The sequence below is a fragment of the Miniopterus natalensis genome, chromosome 1 (assembly GCF_054644295.1).
Source record: "Miniopterus natalensis isolate mMinNat1 chromosome 1, mMinNat1.hap1, whole genome shotgun sequence".
Classification (NCBI taxonomy): domain Eukaryota; kingdom Metazoa; phylum Chordata; class Mammalia; order Chiroptera; family Miniopteridae; genus Miniopterus; species Miniopterus natalensis.
Genome location: NC_142081.1, coordinates 99,611,176 through 99,638,340, shown reverse-complemented (window position 1 = coordinate 99,638,340; position 27,165 = coordinate 99,611,176). Strand labels below are relative to the sequence as shown.

The 27,165-nt window shown below is 35.6% G+C and overlaps 1 protein-coding gene and 1 pseudogene across 1 annotated transcript in view; one reads left to right on the top strand and one right to left on the bottom strand.

Annotated features, from left to right (window-relative positions):
• ARIH1 (ariadne RBR E3 ubiquitin protein ligase 1) overlaps positions 1 to 27,165 on the top strand; it is a 131,432-nt gene that overhangs the window by 66,781 nt on the left and 37,486 nt on the right. The window contains exons 3-5 of the mRNA XM_087824496.1: positions 12,421 to 12,565; positions 20,745 to 20,837; positions 21,334 to 21,389. Coding sequence (XP_087680622.1) covers positions 12,421 to 12,565; positions 20,745 to 20,837; positions 21,334 to 21,389 — 294 coding nt within the window. The remainder of the gene's footprint in view (positions 1 to 12,420; positions 12,566 to 20,744; positions 20,838 to 21,333; positions 21,390 to 27,165) is intronic.
• Positions 16,785 to 17,218, bottom strand: LOC148094280 (small ribosomal subunit protein uS8 pseudogene; annotated as a pseudogene).

Here is a 27,165-nt window from a genome sequence, read left to right as displayed (position 1 = left end):
GTGTATATATAATGTATACAGAGAAAAATAAAGGAGTATATATTATACTTACAATCTTCTAGAGAACAGCTGATTTCTCAGTAGCAACAATGGACATGATAGCTGGATGGTACCTCAGTAAGTTGAGGGAAAACAAATACCAACCTAGAATACTATGTCCGTGGAAAATGTATTCAGAAACAGTGCTATCTTTTAATTAATATAAACAGCTTTATGTTGTGCCTAGCCTCAGTGTGTGTTTTTTAAGGCAGCACTTTGTTAAAGTTCTATCAATGTTAATTGGTGTTTCATATACTCAGAATTATTTAAGCAAGCAAGTATTTGGATGTTAAGTGGGGGGAAGGAATGTGGAGTGCAGACCAAGATGTACTTAAGGGTGGAGTTTGTAACCTTAAATGCATATATGAGGAAAGTAATGAGCTAAGAATTCATCTTAAAAGTCTTGAGTAATGAGCTGGATGCGTCAAGATAGAAAAAGAGCTACAAAATAAATGCAGACAAAATACAAGAAGAAACAACAGAGAACAGAATTTAATAAAATATAAAATAAACATATAGTAGAAGGGAATCTAGAAGCCAAAATATGTATTTTTAAACTGATAACATTGGCACACTGGTGAGATTAGAAAGACACAAAAACCAGTATCAGGATAGGGGGAAAAAGTCACTTTGAATCCTGCAGATGTTTTTTTAAAACTCATGACATATTGTGGGTAACTGTGTCAGAATTGTTAGAAATTTGCAGTTTAGGCCTTATTTGCTTCCAGACCCAGGGCTTGGGAAAGCACACTTTGGTGTTCATCTTGGTCTTGTCCAAACATACCCAGCCCCAGCAGAGGGAACCACAGGCTGTGAGGTGCACAAAATTTCAAACATAGTACTCAAGGCCAACCACAAACATCATCTGACATTGGCCTGCACCAGACACCATCCAAAAGATTGGGAGTCCTAGCAGATCCAACTAATATATAGAAACAAATTCAACCAGGCAGCCAAAATAGGGGTACCAAAAAAAAGGCCCTAGTGAAAGGGCAAAAGAATACTTCAGAAGAAGAACTAAATGAAATGGAGATAAGCAGTCTGTCAGGTATAGAGTTCAGAATACTGATAAGAATGCTCAACAGCATGAGAAAAGAAATGGGTATTATGAAGGAAATTAATGACATAGTAGAAATAAAAAATATATTGGAAGGAATAAATAGCAGATTAGGGAAGCTGAGGATCAGATCAGCAAATTAGAAGGCAGGGTAGAAAAAAATCAATCAGAGAACCAAACAAAAAAGAATTGAAAAACAGGAGGACAGTTTAAGGGAGCTGTGGGACACCATGAAATGTAACTATTCGCATCATAGAAGTGCCAGATGGTGAAGAAAGTGAGCAATGTTTAGAGAATCTGTTTGAAGAAATAATGGCAGAAGACTTCCCTAACCCGGTGAAGGGAAAAGTCACACAAGTTCAGGAGGCACAGAGAGTCCAAAGCAAGAACAATCCAAAGAAGCCCACATCCAGGCACATAATAATTAAAATGCCAAAAATCCAAGACAAAGAATCTTAAAGGCAGCAAGAGACAGGCAATTTGTTACCTACAAAGGAGATCCCATAAGGCTGTCAGCTTACTTCTCATCAGAAACTCTACAGGCCAGAAGGGAATGGCATGAAGTATTCAAGGTAATACAAAACAAGGATCTGAAACCAAGACTACTCTATCCAGCAAGGCTATCATTCAAAATAGATAGTGAAATAAAGAGCTTCAAGGCTAAAGGAGTTTATCACCACCAAACCATCATTGCAAGTAATGTTAAAGGGACTGCTGTAATAAGAAATTGAAATAAAGAGAATAAGAAACAGGCATAAAGAAATTAAATGGTTTCCCTAGCTGGTTTGGCTCAGTGGTTAAGAGTGTTGGCCCTGAGACTGAAGGGACCCGGGTTCAGTTTCAGCCAAGGGCATGTACCTCAGTTGCAGGCCCGGCCCTTGGGGTGTGTATGGGACACAACCAGTTAGTATGTCTCTGTCACATTGACGTTCTCCCCTACCACCCTCTTTCTTCCTTCCACTCTTTCTAAAAAGCAATGGAAAAATATCCTCAACTGAGGATTTAAGAGAGAGACAGAGAGAGAAAGAGGCAATAGATAAGTACCTGTCAGTAATAACCTTAAATATAAGTAGATTAAGCACTCCAGTCAAAGGACATAGGGTAGCTGAATGGATAAGAAAATAAGACCCAAATATATGCTGTCTACAAAAGAGACCCACCTCAGAACAAAAGACTCACAGGCTTGAAAACAAAAACAAACTTCTAGAGGACTTTAAAGGAGAGATCAACAGCAATATAGTCACGAACTTTAACACCCCACTGACTTCACTGGACAGGTCTTTCAGAGAAAAAATCAACAAGGAAACAGTGATTCTAAATGACACACTAGATCAGATGGATTTAATTGATATTTACAGAACATTTCACTGCAAAGCTGCAGAATATGAGTTCTCCTCAAGTGCACATGGGACATTATCAAAGATAGACCCCATGTTAGAACACAGAACAATTCTCTACAAATTCAAGAAGACTAAAATCGTGTCAAGGATCTTCGACATTTACGTCATGGAATACTATGCAGGTGTTAAAACGAAGGATCCTTTACCCTTTGAGACAGCATGGTGGGACTTGGAAAGTATTACGCTGAAGGACATAAGCCAGTCACAGAAAGACAAGTATCACATGATCTTACTCATATTTGGAATCTAATGAACAAAATAAACTGACAAACAGAATAGATCCAGAGATATAGAAACATGGAACAGACTGACAAATCTCAGAGGGAAGGCAGGGGTGGGTGGGTTGGGAGAGATCAACCTAAGAACTTATATGCATAACCCATGGACATAGACAATAATGTGGTGAAGGCCTGTGGGGAGGAGTGCAGGGAGGAAGGGATCAAGGGGAAAGGAGGGACATCTGTAATACTTTCAACAATAAAGATAAGTAAATTTTTTTAAAAAAGAAAGAAATTTGTACTTTACCAAAATTCACATAGCAATAGAAAAACCTGTATGGGGCTATAACTATAAAGTGAATTTTTCTATAATGAAAAGTCTTAAGTCCAGATATGTTTACTTGAAAGTTCTACCAACCTTTAATGCGACAGTAACTCCATCCTTATATTCTCTAATGTTAATATTCTTTTAGAAAATAGCTATTACAACCTTGATACCAAAACCCAAAGAAAAATTTACATGAACATAGATGCAAACAAAGAAACAAAAAACTAAAATGTTTGCAAGTTGAATTCGGCAATGCTTAAAAAGGGTAACAACCAGCTTGGCCAACTCAGATTTATCTCAGGAATGCTAGATTGGTTTAACCTGAAAGAATTCAGTATTATTGGTCACTTGAACAAATTCATGAGAAAATCATTAGGTATTATAAGTAATCAAGTGAGGATTTAAAGTACATAGGAGTATGTGTGTAGGCTATCTGCAGATACAATGCCATTTATATGAGGCACTTGAGCATCTACAGAGTTTGGTATCCATGGAGGATCCTGGAATCAATCCCTCACACAAAGTGAGGGATGACTGTATTTAAGTTTTTCTGTAATAAATGGGTGTGGGAGCCCTTTTGTGAGACAGTATAATTCAGGTCTAGAAGGAATTATCTTACCTCTGTTTCACTGTGATCAGTTTCTTAATACAGTTTTTTTCATCATGGCTCAGAACCAAAAAGGATTTTAAAGAATGGAGGAACAAATTGCAGAAGGTTTCTCAAATTATGCAATAAAAGCAGTATTCTGCAACTAAAAGTATTAGTATTTAGTTGCTTCTTTGTCCAAGTACTCTTTTGCTTAGCAAGTTCAGGAGACTTTGTTATGTTGTGTTTTATATCGATCTCAAAAAGTATTCTACATTTTCTTAAAAGTACGTGATCCTTATGTTTACTTACCTATAAACCACATATACATTAATAGTAAAATGTGAAATAAATTTGTTTTTTAGATTAGCATTAAAAACCCAAAACCTTTTTTAGTGATGATTAAAAGATGACTTATTTTATTTTTTATTTCTCTTCATTTTTATTTATTTTTAAATGTTTTTATTGGTTTGTTTGGTTTTGTTTGTTTTTAGAAAGAGAGGAAGGGAGAGGGATAGAGAGAGAAACAGCATGGATTGGCAGCCTTCTGCATGCCCCCTACTGGAGATCAAGCCCAAACCCGGGCATGTGCCCTGACTGGGAATCGAACTGGCGACCTTTCTGTGCACAGGATGACATCCAACCAACTGAGCCATACCGGCCAGGCTTGTACCACAACTTTTTTATCCACTTGGCCATTGATGGGCACTTCGGTTGCTTCCATATCTTGGCTACTGTAAATAATGCTCCACTGAACATAGTGATGCATATATTCTTTCAAATGAGTGTTTTGGGTTTCTTTGGATATATATTCCCAGAAGTGGAATCACTTATTCATACGGCAGTTCTATTTCTAGTTTTTTGAGGACCCTCCATACTGTTTTTTATAGTAGCTGCGCCAATCTGCATTCCCACCAACAGTGCATGAGGGTTCCCTTTTCTCCACATCCTTGCCAGCACTGTTTGTGGATTTACTGGTGATATCTCATAGTGGTTTTAATTTGCATTTCTTTGATGATTAGTGACATTGAGCACTAATGTTTATTGACCATCTTTATTTCTTTTTTGGAGAAGTGTCTATTCAGGTCCTTTGCCCATTTTTTAATTGGATTGGTTTGTGTGTGTGCATATGTGTTTAAGTTTTATGAGGTTTTTATAATTTATGGATGTTAACCCCTTATCAGATGTATCATTGGCAAATATCATCTCCCATTTAGTAGGTTATCTTTTTGTTGATGGTTTCCTTTGCTGTGCAAAACCTTTATAGTTTGATGTGGTCCCATTTATTTTTTCTTTCGTTTCCCTTGACCAAGGAGATATATCAGAGAAAATACTGCTAAGAGAATTGTCCGAGATTTTACTGCCTATGTTTTCTTCTAGACGTTTTATGGTTTCAAGTCTTAAGTCTTTAATCCACTTTGAGAGAAACCCAAAGCTTTTTAAAAGAGAGTTATAGGCTTGTATAAGTCCTTATTAGATTTTTAAAAATTTATCTTTATTGTTGAAAGAATTACAGATGTCCCCTTTTCCCCTCCATTGACCCTCCTCCACACCCCTCCCCAGGCCTTCACTGCTCTATCGTCTGTCCATGAGTTATGTATATAAGTTCTTTGATTAATCTCCCCCGTCCCCCACTCTGAAATATGTCTGTTTGTTGCATGCTTCAGTGTCTCTGGATCTATTTTATTCATCAGTTAATTTTGTTCATTAGATTCCAGATACAAGTGAGATCATGTGGTATTTGTCTTTCTCTGACTGACTTATTTCATTTAGCATAATACTCTCTAGGTCCCTGCATGCTGGATAAAAGACTTAAATGTAAGTCGTAGAACCATAAAAATCCTATAAGAAACCGTAGGCAGCAAAGTATTACACATCTCATATAGCAGAATTTTCACAGATACATCCCCATGGGCAAGAGAAACAAAGGAAAAAATAAAATAAAATAAATAAATGGGGCTACATTAAACTGAAAAGCTCCTGCACAGCAAACGAAACTAGCATCAAAATGAAAAGGGAACCCACTGTATAGAACATATTTGCCAGTGATACATCTGATAAGGGGTTAATTTTCAGAATATATAAAGAACTACAACTCAACAAAAGGAAGGCAACCCAATTGAAAAATGGACAGTGGACCTGAATAGACACTTCTCCAAAGAGGACATACAAATGGCCAAGAGACATGCAAAAGTGCTCACCCTCACTAACTATCAGAGAAATAACAAAATTAAAACAATGAGACCAGCCTGTGTGCTCAGTGGTTGAGTGTCAACCCAGGAACCTGGTTAGGGCACATAACCGGTTTCCCAGCTCAATCCCCAGTAGAGGGTGTGCAGGAGGCAGCCAATCAGTGATGTTTCTCTCTCATCGTTGTTTCTATCTCTCTATCCCTCTCCCTCCCTCTCTCTCTAAAAGTCAATAAAAACATATTTGGGGGGGGAGGACGACAACAATGAGTTCACACCTGCCAGAATGGCTACCATCAGTAAATCAACAAACAACAATCATTGGCAGGAAGAAACCCTAGTACATTGCTGGTGAGAATGCAGAGTGGTACAGCCACTATGGAAAAGAGTGTAGAGTTTCCTCAAAAAATTAAAAATCAAACTGCCATTTGACCCAGTGATCCCACTTCTAGGAGTATGTCCTAAGAAGCCTGAAACATCAGTTAGAAAGAATATATGTACCTATATTCATAGCAGTGTTATTTATAATAGCTAAGCTCTGGAAACAGCCCAAGTGCCCATCAGTTGAGGAATGAATAAAATAACTGGTACATTTACACATTGCAATACTAAGCAGCTGTAAAAAATAATAATAATAAAATAAAATTTATTGTTTGTTTGTTTGTTTGTTTTTTGTTTAATGGTCAGAAGTCTTCCTTAGAAACAAAAAGATTTTCTATTCTTAGGTCCATAGTTCTAGTTCTATGAAATTCTATGGTTTATGTGTGTGCCAGTCATCTTACATAATAGTTTTAGTCCTTTTGAAAGAATAGCTTTAAAAACCACAAAAGATGCACTGAATCTTTTAAATTGTATGAAAATTTACATTCTACTTTAGGAGCCTTTTTATAATTTTTACCAAAGTAATGCAATTATAATGGGTTTTTTTTTACCAGTCTTGATAGTTTTACAAGGATTACAAATGAAAAATAGCGCTCTAAACCCTAAGTTCCAGTCTTTCCCCGCAAGAGAAAGAACTGTTTACTTCAGTATTTCTTGATAACTTGCTAATACCACTATACTATACCGCTGTACTATATCTACTATCTCTTTTATAGAATAAGGATTAAGCTGTGAAACTAATGTCTATATGTAAAGACTGGAGAAATCTTCCTTACCTAAGTGTGTCTTCTCTTGTTCTTTTTGTGCTGTTTTAAGACTTGTTTTCGTGCCTTATCTGTTATTTTTGTTCTTACGATTATGATGGTAATTCTTATTCATATGGTTTAAATCTACTTAATCTGTTCCTGTGCTCCTTTGACATTTTTGTTAAAAGTGGAAAAAATTACGCCATTAGAAGCAGGTCAGTAAGTCTAAAAGATAGTTGAAATGTCAATTTCTGGAAGAGATGCTGGTGTCACAGATCTCTTTTAGTGCTTTGTCAGAATGATAATTAAGGTATAGAATAATTGTGACAGTTTCATAGCCTTTTGAAATTGAAGTCTGATACCCATAAAATGCCACACGAGAATGTTGAAATAAAAATTATTTAGGGCCTTGGCCAGTCTGGCTTGATTGGAACATCGTCCCATACACCAAAAGGTTATGGGCTTGATTCCCAGTCAGGGTACATACCCAGGTGGCAGGTTCAATCCCTGTTAGGTGCACGTGCAGGGTGGAACCTCTCTCTCATATCGATGTTTCTCTGTATCTCCCCCCCTCCCTGCCTTTCTCTCTAAAATCAATTTAAAAATATATATATTTTAAAAATTATTTGGTTATTTGGAAATAAAAGCGTGTATATTTGCATGTTTATACATGCATATTATATAGTGTATAATGTATTTTAAAAATTTTAGTGTGGGGGCATATTTTTGTCTCCTCTCATGGCTGTAGCAAAAGACTATTGACTTTTTATAAATGTATAATGGGAGTGTTAAACACTTATAAGGAGTATTGAACTCTGATAACCTAAGAATACACAGTAGAAAAGCCCACTATGTAAATTTGCTTAACATTTCTCCTTTTCTGATTCTTTTGTGAAAGTAAGTACTTCCAACGGTGGCCTTTTAATGAAGTATGAAGCCCTTGTGGCTTTTAAGATAAATTCTTAATGGTGAAATTAAATATTGATTTTCATGCAAACAATGATTTTATAGAAACACTAGCTAGTGATGTACCCTATGGATCAGTCTCCCCCTTCCCCACAATGATACTTAGTTTTTAGGCTGTAACTGTTCCTGACTTGAAATTTAATTTGTATTATTTGATTTATATCTGTTGAGCAGCCAAAAGATGAAAAATTAAGTTCTAGGTATTCTGGAAAGTTGACTGATTTAGGTGCAGGTTTGCTTAACTATATGTCTGTAAACGTACTAACTGAACAGAAAGAGCCCTAGAGAGAGAAGAGGATTTATAATCTCTGCTGAGAAATCTAGGCCATCAAAGCAATGAGGACACTCTATGCTCTTCCCCCACTGAGGAATGGCTGAATTGAAGGAAAAACCACACTGCCATTTTGTATTTATTTTCATCAATATGGTTTTCTTAAAAGGATGGGCAAGGGTTGCTGGAAAGGAGGGAAGCAATGCCCCAGGATATTCTTTGCATATGTTTACCAAAGTCAGTGAAGCAGAGAGAATGTTAGCTCATTAAACAAGGTATCGGAACTACAGTGCTTCACACTGAATCAGTCTCCCTTCATTTTGGCCTGTTTTTCACAAGCAAATGTGTACATAAAAGCCAGCAAAGTGAAGGAACTTTAAGATAGTGATGAGGTGAGCAGTGTATGGGAAGTTAAGAGTCCACACATTACCCAGCCTGGCGTGGCTCAGCAGTTGAGCACCGACCTAGGATCCAGGCATTCTGGGTTTGATTCCCCGTCAGGGCACATGCCCGGGTTGCAGGCTGCAGCCAATCAATGACTCTCATCATTGATGTTTCTATCTCTCTCTCCCTCTCCTTACTACCTCTCTCTGAAATCAATAAAGATATATTTTAAAAAAAAAGAGAGTCCACTTATGTTCTTGGGCATAGTAGTCCTTAACTAAACTATCATAATTGGGGCGGGGGACTTCTTCTCTTAAGAGATGAGGGATCAAAGATGAACTGATAAAACAATAGAACACAATTAAAAGGAAAGCCCACAGAACTAAAAAAAAAAAAAAAAGGAATGAAGGGTCAGATAATAATCTTGCAGAAGCTAAAATTATATTGGCAGCAGCAAGAAATAGAGCAAATAGTATGAAAAAATAGAGACATGTAAGACAGGAAAAGGACAAAGAAAGAATTAGCAAATGGTAGACAGAGTGGGCAAATTAACAAAGACTGGGTTGGGTACATGTCAAGCAGGACACAGTCTTAATAACTAAAGGATTTTTAAGTAAGACCTGAATGGCATTTCAAAAGAGAGAGTTAAATGCTACAGTAAACCCTGTGGAACTACTAAAAATTTAAAGAATGAAGGAAGAAACCTATATATATGTGCCAGTTGAAAAGTATTTGAATTATAAAATGAAAATTATTTTGACCACAGACTTCAGTAACAACAGCTACCAGAAGAAAATGGATGCTGCCAATATAGAGAATATTGATGGGAGAATATAAGGGTGGGGTGGGGGATTTGGCCAAAGTGAGCATTTGAATGCATTTAAACATTTGAATTATGTCTGAGTAATTAGGATAATCAAATTTAGGAAACAAAAGGTGTTACTCATTTTGTGGGAGAAAGCTGTATAATGTAAAAGTGATGTAATTAGTGAAAAAATTATATGAACTTACAATTAGCTGGGAAAAGGTACAGGAAGTCTAATCTAAAACTCAAGAGTTAAGTGTAGGGTCATTTAATATAAGGACAATCAATATATTATTTAAAGTTGACAAATTAAGAAATAGGTTTAAGTACTGAGTTTGTTATGTTCAGTAAAAAAATTAGATTTCAGTATGTCCCATAAAACTATTGCAGAGTCATCGCTGGACAGATCATGTAATAAATAAAAATAAAAGCAAAACAAAAACAGACTTTCAAATGTTACATTTCTTGTAATATGTAACTTTACCTAATAAAGGAAAAAGATTTCTAGGCCTACTATGCCCAACAATATGAGTGGATTCGTAAACTCCCCATTCTGTTTATCTGGGCATTTTTTGAAAGTTCTTGGGTACCTTCTAGAATGAGTCAAAAAGCTTTAAACTCCAATATATGCTATCTTAAAGGAAATTTCTAAAGCAAAGGAATTCAGATTTATTACTCTCGTTTAAGAAGTTACTCTCATTACTTTTTTAAAAGAAATTGAATGCTTATATAATAAGATTATTCTAGACATTAAGGCTACAACAATAATAAAATAGTTGTCGTGAGGTTTACATTCTAGCAGAGAACAAAATAGTGGATTACAAAGTTGGTAATGTAGTATTAGCAGGAATACAAAGTAGTACCAAGAGGATGTAACACTAGGGAATCTTACCTAATTGGGCTAATTGGGGAATAAGGGGTAGGAGGAACTGTCAAAAGAAGACTTACTGAGGAAGTAAGGTTTAAACTGAGACCTAAAGAGAAGAAACACCTTTCAGTAAAATGGTTAGCCATTTGGATTAAAATGAAATAGAATCCCTTCTTTAGTCCTTTTTATACAAAAATAATATCCATGTGAATCAACAGTTTTGATAGAAACAGTTTTGATAGAAAGTCCTAAATCGTGAATTTTTATAATCTTTGGGTATAGAGATCTTTTAAAGCTTGATGTGAAATCCAGAAATCACAACAGGTTGCAAGATAATTTGTCTACATAAAAACTAAAAGTGGCAATTAAACAGGATTGAAAGGCAAGTTAGAAACTGAGAGACGAAACCAATCCATGAGACAGAGGGTTACTCAAATCTAGATATATTTTCCCCTGTTAGACAGGCCAAGACTTTAATGTGGGATTGTTTATATGTGGAACAGCTGAATGTCCCTCAGTATAAGGTTTTTTAAGTAAATTATAGTACATACCTACTAAGGAATATTGTGCAACAATGGTAAAAAACAATGTAGACCTATGTTCATTGACGAAGATACCTGTTAATATTGTTTAGTGAAGAAAGCAGATTATAAATCTGAAATACAGTATTATTTTTATGAAATTATAGGCACATGTCTGTTTTGCTGTGTGTGCATAGAATGCTCTCTAGAGTGTTCACCGGAGTATTAGCAGTCACCAATTTTGTATAGTCATATTTTAGATGACAGAAGTTTGTCTTGTCTTATGAGCATATTTTTTATAAAAGGTTGTTTAATTGATTTACCTGTTTTTAGTGTTAGCTTCACATGCTTTCTATTTAGATAAAACCTAGCATCTTAGGCTTTCTCAGAGATAAAATTTGTGGGAAAGCATTTGATAGTCCACTTCATATATTTTGTTTAGCTGAATTATCAGGAACAACTTTAACTTTATATGAGTTCCCCTTTTATAATGTGTTGACATCTTGATTGATAACTTGATCATTTTATTGAAACATACTATAGTCAAAGTATGTATTTATAGAAATATATTTATTAGTCTTAGGAGCATTTGTTCTCATTTGAATGATTTTTTCTGGAGATAGAGTAAGTGCTTTGCCACAAAGCCTGAACAATATCTTCATTAAAAATACTGGAAATCTTTTTTTAGTATCGATTATTTTTTATTTAACCCGAGAACTTTGTAAAGAACATTGTAGTTATTGAAATCTAATCTTTACAAGTTAAAAACTAATTGACCAGATTCCACATTAATATTTTTGCTTTTTATATTGATTGACAGATTGAAAGGTTGTGTTTTACCTATTGCTTTCCCTTTAGAATATTAAGGTATTTAAGGAGAACAGGGAGCATGACTCAGCGGGATTAATGGGAAATATTGTGCTAAGTATTTACCACTGTCTTCTGTCAAGCCATTTGCAGTTTAATTGAAACTCTGTAGGTAGTACTTAGCATGTCATGTCACGCTTCTTGATATCTTAAGTAGCGAACTACTATATATTTACATACATGTTTTATGAAGAGCTAATATATAAACTATTTGATATAGAAGCATTTTAAAATGTACTTTTTGTTTTCTGCTTTCCTAGTAAATTAAAACTATTTAAAAAAATATTCAGAAAGCAAGTCTGTTTTGTAAATGAGTCATGTAATTCATTTTTTAAATGATTTGGAGGGGCATGTGTGCTTGGTGGTTTACTTGCTAATATATTTAAACTAGTATAAATAAAATTATTAATAAAGTGAATTTCCTTGTAAAAAAATATAGCCTAGCCTTTTAAAATAGTGTTGCTACTCATAAGATACCACTAGAGATAGTACAACTTTCATCTTTAAGTTTTAGTTGTAGTACTATTAAAATACTAATAGTTTAAATTCTCAGGATAAAAGGAAAATAAAAAATATCAAAATAGCAACAAAAACTCAACCTGCTTTCATACTTACATACCTTCATTTGCTACAGTTTGTAGCCACACAACTCATTTCCTCTGAGCAAAAATTTTGGTTATTATCTTGGTTTGTTTTAATTCAGTTCATTACTTTTCCCTATAGAAAATCAGGTTTTTGGAGAGCTCTAACTGTGCTGTTGCTGGGCTCTCATCCTTTCTGTTTAAATAATGCAGGTACTTTGATGGAAACCTGGAGAAGCTCTTTGCTGAGTGTCATGTAATTAATCCAAGTAAAAAGTCTCGAACACGCCAGATGAATACAAGGTCATCAGCACAGGATATGCCTTGTCAGATCTGCTACTTGAACTACCCTAACTCGGTGAGTATCTGGTAGTTTAAGGCTAGCACTAACTCTATTTCAGAGGGTAAATCATCTTTCATTACTTAAACAAAGGAATATCTGGGAGTCTGGGATTGTATAAAGCAGTAACCTGTAAATATATGAAGGATATGGAAAGGAAGAGAAAGAATAAGACCCTGTTCTAGAGCCCCCTTCTCCCCCATTTTTTTTTTAAAGCAGCAATTTATCCTAGTTTTCATTACACATCTCAATCTTTTCTGAGCTAATTTTACCTTGGGAGAATTGTGTAATAGGTAGCAGTGATTAGAATTATTTTTCATCCAAATTAAAACAGATTTAAAACTAAGTTTTTAAACTATATATACTAAACACTTATAAAATGTCTCTAATACTGTTTCACTAGGGAGCTTTCTGGATTCTTCATAACAAAAGGCTTTCACTTACACAGATGCATTCAAGTGGAGATTATTAAAAACAGCAAGTAGTGACAGAGTTGGAGGAGATTCTAGGACTAATTGATGTTCCTCTTAAGTAAAAATACCCCTCTTAAAATCTGTTGAATTTAGATGATTTACTTTAGCGTGTCTAGTAAAGAAGGTCTAGGGTTAAATAAACATCTTTCTATGAAGGCCTTACTTTGTTAGTAACCATAGAAAAATTATATTTGTGGCATAGATGTGTTTAGTTACTTGGAATTTACCTCTTAAGATATTTGAAGATATCTGAGAAATAACTTAATTCTACAATAATTATAACTATCTTGTTTATATTCTTTGCTTTAATAGTTAAGCATCTCTTTCTAATAATTACTATGTAGAGTTTTATATGTGTATTTCTAAACACTTATTTGAAGGGAACTAATTTGTTTACTTGTATAGGTACTTAGAAAAGAAGTTTCAAGAGAAAGTTAATTGAGAACTCTTAGAAAAATAGAAAAATCATGTGCTAAAATATTTAGTTGATAAAGTACTGAATTGAGTTTTCAAATTCTCAAGTTTTTATAATAGCTCTAACATTAGGTATTTGACTTTGGGTAGTAAATAATTTAATCTCATTGGGTTTCAGGTTTATCTTTCAAATGGGTTGAATATGATATTCTTTAAATCGTTTAGCCTGAGAATTGTATGTATTCCCTATCCTTAAATCACAACCCTACCTTGAGTATTAAACAATTAGCACTAGTATTAAAAATTCATTAAAATCATGTTTTGATCATTTTATTATCTTTTTTTAACAGATTCTCTTTGCCAGTTGACATTTATATAGTGGTTACAGTTTTAAAATGTCTGTGAGGTAATACTTAGACCCAACTAATTTGTCCCAGGTTATACAAGGTTTCCTTACTTCTTGGCATTTCTCCTCCTACTCAATTATAACCACCTCCTCCTTAGTTTAAATCTTAAATGTAATTTGAGTACTGAAGTTAACTTGCTTACAAATATCCCTTGTAACTTTCTCAGTGCCTTTGGTATTGTCTTAACAGTCTCAGCCAATTAGAACTGAGAATCAGGACTGGGAGATTTGTTCGCTCTTGTAACCAATGATGGAGAACCCACTATTCATTCATTCAACACAGGCACTATTAGAAACACAATGGAGAGTAAAGGTATAATGCCTGCCTCAGATAATATACAGGCTAGCTGGGCAGATAAGTATGGTAAGTGATTTGATAGTGCACGATACTGTGGGAACATGTTGGAGAGACTCCTAACCTCATTTTGGATCAGGAAAGACTTCACACACAAATTGACATTTGAACTAAGCTCTGAAGGTGTGGTAGGAGGAAGGCAGCTATGCTTATCACTATACCACCAGTGCTGTTGATAGTTAGGAATGTAGCAAGCAATACAGAAGCCAAAGAAGAGAATAGAAAATATACTTCCAAGAATAGTAAACAGTGCTAAAAGCTTCAGTGAAAATTATTGAAAGGTGAATTAACATGAAGTTTATTGATGATCTTGGGAAGTTATTTTTAGTAGTGTGTGAATAGTGTGGTAAGATGTAAAACCATACTGCATTAGCTGCAGAGTCATTGACTTGAAGGTGGGGAAGGAAGTGGAGGCAGTAACTGTAAACACGACTCTTTTAAAGAAAGTTTGGCTATGTAAGTGGCAGGACAAGCAAGCAGACAGAGCAATATGGTTTGGAAAGTAAGTTAAAGAGTTCTGGAAACTGCCAAGCATTATGAAAAATATAATCATGATGAAACTAGGACTTATTTTCTCATAGTTTTTAGACTACTATAGAAGGATAATTTTAACCTCTTCAGTTTTGGAACGAAGTGTTACCTGAGATTTTTCGTTGAAGCTTTAATTGGTTGGGTGATTTCTTCTGTAATTCCCGTGTTTCCATTTCCACTACTCTGTTCAAACACTAATACTTGCCTTTAATTATTAATGTATATCTTCAATACCTTTATCCTTCTAGAAAGCAAATTTAGTTTTATAAGGTGCCACATGAAAACAGGACTCATTTTACTAAATGCTTCTGATGGCTTGGTTAACTATCCTTGGTGGTCAAAACAATTATCTGAGACTTTGGAGCACTTTTTAGGATAAACTCTCTCTCCCCACCCCATTACCCTGTGGCAACTTTATAATAATGTTGTTTTAAATCAATAAGATCTAGCTGTACCAAACCCTTACTCTATTAGAAAATGTAGATAGCTTGGGCTACAATATCTCATTTTTATGAAGTAAAGAATATGTATTTTCTAAGAATAAGATTTGTTAAACAGATAAAGGCAAAGTTGAAGATTGAGAAGGTATAGTCTACCCTTCATCCCCAACACGAGTACCTCTGAATCTTTTTTCTCCTGAGAACACTGAAAACATGATCTAAGTCCAGCCCTCTCTTCCTTTTAACACATTCCATTTTACAGATGAGGGAACTGATATTCTGATTATTTGCTTAGTTTTTATAAACAATCGTTTCGGTTTTAGAGATTATATGGGCAACTTCTGATTGAGGAAAGATAATTCTTAATGTTCTTCATACTGTTTGACATTAGTTGCCGTGTGTGTAAAATGGTAGAGATAAATGAAACCTTTAAGAGTGTGTATTGTTCCTTCAGTTCTTTTCAGGACCATTAAAAAAAACTTTAAAAAAATATTTTTATTGACTTCAGAGAGGGGAAGGGAGAGAGAGATAGAAACATCAGTGGTGAGAGTCATTGATCTGCTGCCTCCTGCATACCCCCTACTGGGGATTGAGCTCACAACCTGGGAATGTGTGCTGACCGGGAATCAAATGTGACCTCCTGGTTCATAGGTTGACACTCAACCACCAACCTATGCCTGCCAGGCCCATTAAAATTTTTTTTAATTTATTGATTTGAGAGAGAGAAACATCAATTTATTTTTCTACTTATTTATGCATTTTTGGTTGATTCTTATATGTTCCCTGACTGCGATTGAACCCACAACTTTGGCATACATTCTGACTGAGCTACCCAGCCAGGGCCTGTCCAGGACCATTAATTTTTATTGTAGACAATATTTCGTATATTTTTAGTGTATTCTTGGTCATATCTATTTATGATATAAACAGGGATAAGTTGATGAATAGAAAATTTGATCACCTGGGTCAGGGAAAGTCTCAGGGAACCAAGTTAGTAACCATAAGGTAGTAAGGGAACAAGTATGTCAAAGGTGGAGGGGGAAAGGGAAATGAGACAGACCGGAAGGTACCCAACTATTAAGCACAATGAATATGTCTTTTTACCACAGGTTAGTTTTTGCTTTATCTTTAGACATGCATGTGTAATTTATTTTTCTTATTTATCTTTAGTCTTATCTATTTAATCAGAAAAGTTATTGAAAAGAAGTCTTAAAAGGATAAAAAGTTCCTTTTTATCTTTTGAGCTTTTATGCGCCCTGGTATGAAGTCCCAAAGGTAGAGATGTTGCTTGTAGTCATTACTTAGTAAACATTGTGACCTTTAATCTCTGTCTTAAGGACTCTTATTTGAAATAAAGAATAAAGCACATGAGAATGCATATGTTTTTAAAATATGAATAAAACATTTTAGAATTGTTGATATAATACTATACTATATTTTGTCCTTTACAGAATGCCCCTTCTCATTATAACCTTGAAAATCAAATACTCTGCATTAGTGATCTGATAACAAGTTAGTGCCACATCTCCTTCACTGATGGAGAGTATGAGAATAGATTCTTTTGTTTCCCAGATCTTTTTTTCATGGATGAGAATATTCATTTCCCAAATATTTAGCTTCACTTGTTTGTTTTTCCATTGAGCCATTTTATTTGCATGTATGCTTTACATCTATAGAAAAAGAACCCCAGAATTATCTCTCGTGTGTGTTTCCCTCTTGCTTCTTCATAGTCCATGATGTCCGCTGAGATTCTCAGTATAGTGAAACCAGACTGACTAGATGGGAACAGTTTGTTCTGCTATTTTTCTACATCTTTGAGTTACATCAAATCAGGGGCTGATCACTTCACACTTGCTGAAACCTGCCTGTGAGGTTCACAACAATTTTTCCAGCTCTGTGATCATCAGTGATTTCAAATTTGCCAATGTAACCATGCTTCATTGTTATAGTTAGAAACCTAATGATGACTTTGGAGCATGCCCTAATAATAACCTGGTGTTTGCCTCTCTTTTTGGCATCGTTTATGCTCTTGAGAGCATCAGCCAAGGACATTCATGTACACCATTATGATGGCACCAAAAAATGGCAGAAAACACTACATTTGTTTTGTGAATGAGTTAGACTCGTCGTCAATCTGAATGGCACTGTATTTTAAACTTGATAAATGTTTTCCATTTCACTCGGTCTTTAAAACTAGTCCCAAGACTCTGATATCATTTCTTCCATGGTTGCTTCTGGGCATTTTTTTAATGTAGTTGATGTGCTGTGATACAGAATTTTATATTCTGACTTTGCATCTATTATAAGCAAGCAACTGTAGAAATTTCATAGGAATATTTCAAATAACAGCTAATTAGAAAATGTAATGAAATTAAAAATACCACTTATAAGAGCCACAAAATGAACAACAGAGCTAGGAATAAACTTGGCAAGAAATGTGAAAGAGCTATATGAAGAAAACTTTAAATACTGAGGGAAATAAAACAGTGACTTGAGTATTTGGAAAGGTAGAGTAATAGTAAAATATTGAAAAAGAAAAACAGATTGATAGTGATTGGAGAATTAGCCCTACCAAGTACAAGAGTAGACAGTGCAGTAGAACAGGATAAAGTCTAATATGCATTAAGAGAATTTAGTGTATTAGAGGGGAGATATTTCAGATCAGGTGGATTATTCAGTAAATGGTGTTGGAACAATTCTGGGGTGAAAACTTAGATTTCTGCCTAACTCCTTATAGCAAAGTTAATTAATTTAGAAGCCACAAATTTGGAAAGTACATTTTGCTACAAAATAAAGATCTGCATGACAACAGAATGTAAACTGGAAGAAAATATTTATTTTCTAAATAAGTTAAAATCCCCACTAAACCATTAAGAAAAAATGCATAGGGACAAAAATGGGCAAAATAGATAAAGAGAGTACACAGAAAAAAAATAGCCTTAAATCTCTTTTCAAATGTTTAAACTTCACTCATAATTAAATAAAATAAAAGCTAATGATGTTGGTTTATTTTCACCTGTTCCATTGGCAGAGTTAAGGAGTTAGATAGTATACTATGTTGATATGGGTATGAGAAACCAAGTTGTCATGAACCTTATCAGTTGCTGCGTGAAGTTTGATAATCTATCAAATCGTAAATATATATATACCTGTTATGTTATTTGTACAAATCTGTCCTAAGATACAGTTATTTGGTCACAACAATGTATATATAATCAGGACAGTAGCATAGTAGGCGAAATATAGTCTAAATGCCCATTAAGTCTATTAAATAATAATAATGTTTTAAAACTGAGATGCAGGATAGAGTGTGTGGTACTCTTACTGTGTGTACCTGTGTACATTAGAACATCTCTGGAAGAATATGTAAGATACTGGAAATAGTGATTACTTTTGGGTAGAGAAGGAGAGGTCAAGAATGAAGATGAGGGAAACGTATTTTCCAACATAAACTCATACTTTTAAATAATTGTTTTTAACCATGAGCCTATATTACTTATTCATTTAAAAATAATTTAGTAGCAAATATTATAAAATATTCCCTTTTTACACCAGTGTCAGACGAAACATTGTTTGGCTGCCTCCTGCACCCCCCGCTACCAGGGATCAAGCCCACAACCTGGACATGTGCCCTGACTGGTAATCAAATCAGTCACCTTTTGGTGCACAGGATGACACCCAACCAACTGAGCCACACCAGCCAGGGCTATTATAAAATATTCTTAATCTATAATATGTAACCATTATTTATCTTTTTTTTTTTTTTAATATATCTTTATTGATTTCAGAGAGAGGAAGGGAGAGGGAGAGAGATAGAAACATCAATGATGAGAGAGAGAGTTATTGATCAGCTGCCTCTTCACACCCTCGACTGGGGATCGAGCCTGCAACCCAGACATGTGCCCTGACCGGGAATCGAACCGCGATCTCTTGGATCCTAGGTCAATGCTCAACCGCTGAGCCACGCTGGCCGGGCATTTGTCTTTTTAAAATACAGTTCTCTAGACTCTCTAATACTAAAGTACTTGCTTCATATCTATTATAGAATACAGCATACTTTATTTAGGCATCCTTCAAATTAATAGTATTTCAAATCATATATGATTAGACCAAAATGTTATTTTCTTAGCTGTCTGAATAAATCCTTTGGTTTCCGTAGTATTTTATTTTCTAGGTTTCCTACATTCTGGTAGCTCCATTAAGTTCTGTGTTTGTGTGACATATTTTTTATAACAGCTTTATTGAGATAATTCACATATTATACAATTCACCTAAAGTATAGCCACAGTTGTGCGGCCATTCCCACAGATAATTTTAAAACATTTTCATAACCCCGAAAAGAAACCCTGTACCCTTTTACAGTCATTTCCCATTTTCCCCCAACCCCCCAGCCCTAGGCAACCATTAACCTACTTTTTTTCCTCTATGAAATTGCCCATTCTGGGCCTTTCATATAACTGGAATCAAACAATATGTGGTCTTTTGTGACTGGTTTCTTTCACTTACCATAATGTTTTCAAGGTTTATTTATGTTATATAGTATGCATCAATACTTTATTCATTTTTATGACTGAATAATATTCCATTATATGGATATTCCACATTTTGCTTATCCATTTGTTGTTGATGGACATTTGGTTTGTTTCCATTTGGGGACCCTATAATGCTGCTATGAACATTCGTGTACAAGTTTTTGTATGTACATATTTTCATTTCTTTGGATATATACCTAGAAGCGGAATTGCTGGATCATATGGTCACTCTGTTCAATTTGAGAATCTACTTGAGTGTTTTCCAAAGCTCCGGCACCATTTTACGTTCCTACAGTAGTGTTTGGGGGTTCTGATTTCTCCACATGCTTATCAACGCTTGTTATCTGTCCCTTTTTTTTTTTTTTGGCACAGTACTTTTCCAGTTTTATTGAGGTATGACTGACATAGTAAACCACACATGTTTAAATATGTTTTTATTGATTTTAGAGAGAGAGGAAGTGAGAGGGAGAGAGAAATGTCAACATTGATCGGCTGCCTCCTGCTCACCTTCTGCTGGGAATCGAGCCCGCCCACAACCCCTGGAGATCTAGCCCAAAACCGGGCCATGTGCCCAAACTGGGAATTGAACCAGTGACCTCTAGGTGCATAGGTCGACACTGAGCCACTGAGCAACACTGGCCTGATGTTATCTGTCTTTTTTATTATAGCTGTCCTAGTAGGTATGAAGTGGTGTCTCATTGTGGTTTTGATTTACATTTCCCTGGTGGCTAAAGATATTGAGCATCTTTTCATATGTTTACTGCTACATGGTATATTCTTATATTTAGTACAAACTTGTCTGTCGTTTTAAAAAATTATAAATATATACTATAGATCCATTTCTCCTTAATTGTTTTGTGTTTAGTGTATTTCCATGTCTAGATTCACCACCCAGAAGTTCATTTTAGGAGCCGATTAGTCTTGTGAAATTGGACATTTTGGCCGCTATGACAGATGTGACCTAAAAAAGCCTTAATAAATCACAATGTAATATAGTGATTTTTCTGATAATACCTTTAAAGGTCCATGTATTATTTTTGTTGCAGTATTTCACTGGCCTTGAATGTGGACATAAGTTTTGTATGCAGTGCTGGAGTGAATATTTAACTACTAAGATAATGGAAGAAGGCATGGGACAGGTAAAGATGCCATTTTTTAAATTTTATTTTTTGTTGAATTTCCTACAGTGTTTAGACTCTTCTACAAATATAAATAGGTGAAGCATTCTGCTTTAAGAATTGCATGAGAGCTGTTTTTCTAGATTAAAACAAGTAAAAGATAATTGAGACTTTTTTCTGTTTACCAATGTGAAATTCCAATTAAAGATCCAATTCAGTAATGTTTTCTCAGTAGGCATTAACATTGGTGTATATCAGGCTAAACTTGAGCAATTTTCTCAGATCTCTTGCTTTTGCTTTTCAAGTTTTATATTGAAAAACCGATTCAGGTCAGCAGTTCTAGTTGCCTTACAGTGATAAACACATTTGTGCACATATATTTCCTTTAATAGAAAGGGAATGATTAAGGTCCTATAAATGTTGAGGTATCCTTAGAACCTAGCAAAGTGCCTGGTGATGGTAAGCATTCAGTAAATATTTGTTGAATGAAGACAGTATAAATTTCAATCTTTTTCAGACTATTTCGTGTCCTGCTCATGGTTGTGATATCTTAGTGGATGACAACACAGTTATGTAAGTATTTTTGATAGATTCTGCATGTTAAATATTGATTAGTTGATTCAACCAAATTGATTTTTATTCAGCACCTCAAAGGAGATGGAATTTTTAAAGTGTGAGGAGATTTTCTAATCTATATTCCTTTGTAGTAGTACCAAGGCCCATTTGAAACTTGGTTTAGAGCCCAATCACTATTCTGGCAAACTTGGCCATACATGATAGTGAGATTTCAGTAAACCTTGGAATTAAGATATGTTAATGTGTCAGTGAGTTCCTCTGAGAAGCAGATGCCAAGAAAGAGCTAAAAGAGAAAGAGATTTACTGTGGGATAGCATCTGTACAGGATAAAGTGGAGAAAGAGCAGGAGTAGACAGACCTTTATGCCTGTCGGACACGTGTTAAAGGAGAGAAAGAAGGAAGGGGAATTCAGTAGGAAGAGACTCAGATTATGATGCAGCTGTGAGTCTTCTGAAGCCCTGTGAGGAGCTTCATTACTTAGATTGAGCACAGAGGAATGCTTCAATACACAGCTAGAACACTGCTACAGCTCCCAAGGTCACTGCAGCTGGAGGCTGTTAGCTATCTACTCTCCTTGTGAAAGGTTCTCTTTTGAAGGGAGGAAGAAACAAGTATAGTTAGTTCCGGACCCTGGGGTAAAGTCACAAGTTGCTTAATTCCTTAGTCAGTGCTTGTTTGGGCTGTGAGTTGTGGTTAAGAAGGCTATTGTTTCATGAAATTCTATTTGGGGGCAAACTAGATGGAAAATAGAGAAAATATATTTCCAACACCTAATACAAATATGGCTAATATTGTAAGGGCTCTTACAAATTAGGAAGAAAATTCTATGGAGTGGACATGAAAAAGCAGTTCACAGTGAAATAAATTTAAATGGTTGCACAGTGAAAGAAATGTAAATGGTTATAAACAATAACTATAATGCCTAGTTACGTAAATGTAAATCAGAATTAGATAGTCCAGCTATTTTTGTTGTTAATCCTCAACTGAAGATATTTTTTTCATTGATTTTTTTTTTTTTTTTTTTTTTAGAGAGAATGGAGGGTGGGGAGAAAGAAAGAGAAACACCAACATGAGAGAGACACATCAGTTGGTTGCCTCCCTCACATGCCCCAAGGGGCCGGGGGTCAAACCCACAACCCTTCAGTGTGCGGGGTGACGCTCTAACCAGTGAGCAACATGGGCCCAACTTTTTAAAAAACTTTTTACATTTCATATTGGTAAGGATTAAAATTTTGATAATGTGAGTGAGAATATAGTACAATAGGGAGTATAAACTCTGTTGCAGGCTTTTTGTAATGCAGTTTGGCAATTTCTATAAATGTGTATGCTCTTTGACCTCTCATCCAATAGTTTCATCAATTTGAATATGTTATTTTACAGCCTTCTTTACCTTCATTGCTTCTGATAAGTCAGCTATTAATCATGTTGTCTTCTATTTGCTGCTTTCAAGAATTGCTGTGTCTTAGGCCTTATTAAGGCAGCTTGGCTATGATATACCTGGATGTGGTTCTCTTTGTGTTTATCTTCTTTAGGGTTTCTTGAGCTCTTTGGATATGCAGCAGGGTACATGTACAGTAAACTTTGAGAATATTTATAAGAGAATTTTAATAGTGATATCAGCTGGGGGTTGGGGATTAAGAAGAGGGATTTTTACTTTTCACTTTATATTATTGTATACTATTGTTATGTATCTTCCATTTTCTTTTAAATAAATACTTGTAGAATTTAAAGGGTTACTTAACTAAATCAGAGAATATGTTTTTTAAATGTTTAATGTTAAGGTCCAGAAACTGGAATGTGCTTAAATTTTTTTTCTTGCCCTGGCTAGTGTGGCTCAGTTGGTTGAGCATCATCCCATACACCAAAAGGTTGCTGGTTCGATGCCCCATCAGGGCACATGCCCATGTTGCAGGCTAGATCCCCTGTAGGGGGCGTGCAGGAGGCTGCCAATTGATGTTTCATTCTCACATCAATGTTTCTTTTCCTCTCCCTTCTCTCTATAAAAATCAATAAAAATATTTTTGTAAAAAGCTTTCAGTTTAGTATGAAAGAAACTGAATGTGTCCCAATCATGGTGGTGTTATTTTTTAATTTCCAGTTTGATAGATTAAAAATTGTTTGTTTTAATTTGAATTAGATCATTTGGAACTTGCATTGAAATTGAAACCCAATTTTTCCTGAAGAAATATTTCCCTATATACCTTATGGTCAGGAGATGAAGTCATTGTCCCCATTAGTTGCAAATGCTGTCTTCAGACCTTTTCTTCACTTCAGTTTTAAAAATCCATATCCTTTGAGGATTGTGTCATCCCAATATATCACAGCCCTTTGTGCTTTTATCAACTTGATTTCTTGGTCACTCCCACTTAATTATTCGTAGGGCTCATACTTCACTCACTACCTTTTCTTCCCCTAAAACTTACTATCATCCAGTAGGATTTCAGTGTCCATATGTATAGTCCATTCTATACCATAATCCTCTAGTTCTCAAAATATAGTCCGCTGACCAGTAGTATCAGCATCACCTAGGAACTTTTTAAGAATGCATTCTCAGGCCCAACTCCAAACTTAACTGAATCAGAAACTCCGGAATGAGGCCCAGCAATCTGAACAGCCATCTGTCTTAGTGTGATTCTGATGCACATTTAAGTTGGAGAGCCACTGCCATAGCCTTTTATTTCCATGATTTCATTTCCAGTGAAATCCCCTTCATCCTAGACACCTACCCCTAAGCCCACCACCCTAGGCCTACTCCAGCTCTATTCTAATGGAGTAGATCTTTGCAAAATCATCTTTTTCTGCCTCTTCCTAAAATATTGCTCTTCAGAGTTGTGTTCAACCCACTCTTTCCTCTCCCTGTATACACTTCATGCACTATTCCTAGTCATACATTGGAAATTCCCAAATTTATATCTCTAGATCAACTCTATTTTGAGCTTGGGACCCATGTAACTCTTTGTCACGCATTCTTCGTATGTATATTCCTCAGGCCTTATCTAGCTAACCCTCCTACTACTTCCACCATCACCAAACTCATTCTTTCTTCTTGCTTCTAAGTATCAAAGAATGGCACCACTGGATGTTAAAGACTTGCCTAAGGAAACCTTGATGATACATCCCTGATTCATTTTTTTTCTTGTTTCCCAGAGTAATCCTTGTACCACATTCTGTCAATGCCACATCCTAATACCCTTAAATCCATCCATTTCTTTGTTCCTATTTCCATTAACCTAATCCAGGTCATCATCATCTTTTAGGTGAGAATCCACCACTGGCTCATGATTTCCTTATACCCACTTTTATTGCCTTCCAGTTCTTCACAAATAACTTCTATTTTATGTTGTTCATCTGTGCAGCTTCATCTTTTGCCTCACCTTTTCTCATGTCCTCTATTCTAGCCATGTAGAACTTGGTTGAATGAAAGTACCTTGCACCCAGGTTGTGTGGCTCAGTGGTTGAGCATTGACTGTGGACCCAGGAGGTCACAGTTCGATTCCTGGTCAGGGTTGTGTGCTTGATCCCCAGTGTGGGGGAGCGCAGGAGGTGGCTAATGGATGTTTCTATCTCTCTACCCCTCTCCCTTCCTCTCTCTCTAAAAATCCATAAAAACTTATTTTATTTTTTATGTGTGTGTTTATTTTTGTTTAAAATATTACAGATACCCCCTTTTCTCCCGAATGACCTATTACACCCCTTCCTGACCCACCCTGCCCTAGTCTCTCTCCACACCATTGTCCGTGGCCTTGGGTTGTGCATATATGTGTTTGAATTCTTTGGTTAATCTCTCTCTTTTCACCCACCCACCCTCCTCTGTTCCTCTCAGATTCATCAGTCTGACCCATGCTTCCATGTAATTGAATCTATTCTGTTCATCAGTTTATTAAATAGTTCTTTAGATTCCACATGTAAGTGAGATCATGTGATGTTTGTCCTCCTCTGCCTGGCTTATTTCGCTTAGCATAATATTCTCTAGGTCTATCCATACTGTCCCAAAGGGTACGAGATTCTTCTTCTTTACAGCTGCCTAGTATGCCATGGTGGTTGATTTCTAGTTTCATGGCATTGTGATCTGAGATGATGCTTGGTATGATTTCAGTGTTCTTGAATTTGTAGAGACTTGCCCTGTGCCCTAACATGTGGTCTATTTTTTAGAATATTCCATGTGCACTTGAGAAGAATGTGTATTCTGCTGCTTTAGGATGAAATGTTCTGTAAATGTCAATTAAATCCTTTAGGTCTGTCTAATGAGTCATTTAAGGTCTGTGTTTCCCCATTGATTTTTTTGTCTTGATGATCTGTCCAGTGCTCACAGTGGGGTGTTAAAGTCCCCCACTATGATCATGTTGCTGTCTATCTCCCCCTTAAAGTTCACCAAGAAATTTTTTATACATATAGGTGCTTCTATATTGGGTGCATAAATGTCTGTAAGGATTATTTCCTCCTGTTGGATTGTTCCCTTTAGTATTATGTAGTGTCCATCTTTGTCTCTTGTTACGGTCTTTATTTTGAAGTCTATTTTGTCAGAAATAAGTATTGCTACTCCAGCTTTATTTTCCTTTCCATTTGCATGGAATATTTTATTCCATCCTTTCACCTTTACCCGTTGTGAATCTTTTCCTCTCAGGTGAGTCTCTTATAGACAGTTATATTAGGGTCCTGTTTTCTTATCCATTCAGCTACTCTGTCTTACATTTAAGATTACTATTGATATATACTTATTTAATCCCGTTTTCCCCCTTTATGCTAATGTACCTTTCTCTCACTATTCCTTCTTTTTCTTAGAGCAGTCCTTTTAGTATTTCTTGGAATGCTCGTTTAGTGGTACTGAACTCCTTTAAGCCTTTTTTTGGTCTGGGAAGCTCTTTATTTCACCTTCAATTTTAAGTGATAGCCTTGCTGGATAAAACAGTCTTGGTTGCATGTTCTGCTTTTCATTACTTTGAGAAATTCATGCCACTGCCTTCTGACCTGAAAGGTTTCTGTTGAGAAATCTGATGTCAGCCTTACAGGGGTTCCCTTGTAAGTCACTGCTTGTTTCTCTCTTGCAGCCCTTAATATTCTCTGTTTGTCCTTGACATTTGCCATTTTAATTATGAAGTGTCTTCCAGTGGGTCTTTTTGGGTCCTGCTTGTTTGGAACCCTCTGTTCTTCCTGAACTTATGTGGTTTTCTCCCTTGCCGGCATAGGGAGGTTTTCTGTCATTTCCTCCACCAAGTTCTCTATCCCTTGCTCTCTTTCCTCCCCTCTGTCACTCCTATAATGCGAATGTTTTTTCGCTTCATGTCGCAAAGCTCCCTTAGACTGTCCTCATGCTTTTTTAAGTGTTTTTCCTTTTTGGCGCTCTGTTTGAGTGATTTTTTTCTACCTTGTCTTCTAAGTCACTTATTCTAGTCTCTGTTTCATTGAGCCTGTTTTTAATTCCTTCCAGTGTATTCTTGATATCAGATACAGCATTCTTTATTTCTGTCTGATTTTTGTTTATGTTACGTATCTATTTTTTCATGTTTTCACTAAGATCCTCGACCTTATCATCTAGTGCCTTGTTTTTCTCATTAATTTCCTTGAGCATCTTTATACTCATTAGTCTGAACTCTGTTTCTGATAACTTGCTTAACTCCATCTCCTCAAAGTCTTTTTCTCGCAATTTTTTCTTTAGTTTGGAGGTTTTTCTTTGTCTCCCCATTTTGGTGGCTCTTAGTGTTTGTATCTATATATTAAATATATTTATTGTCTCCCAGTCTCGTGGGGAGGGATTTTGTATTTTGAGTCCCCT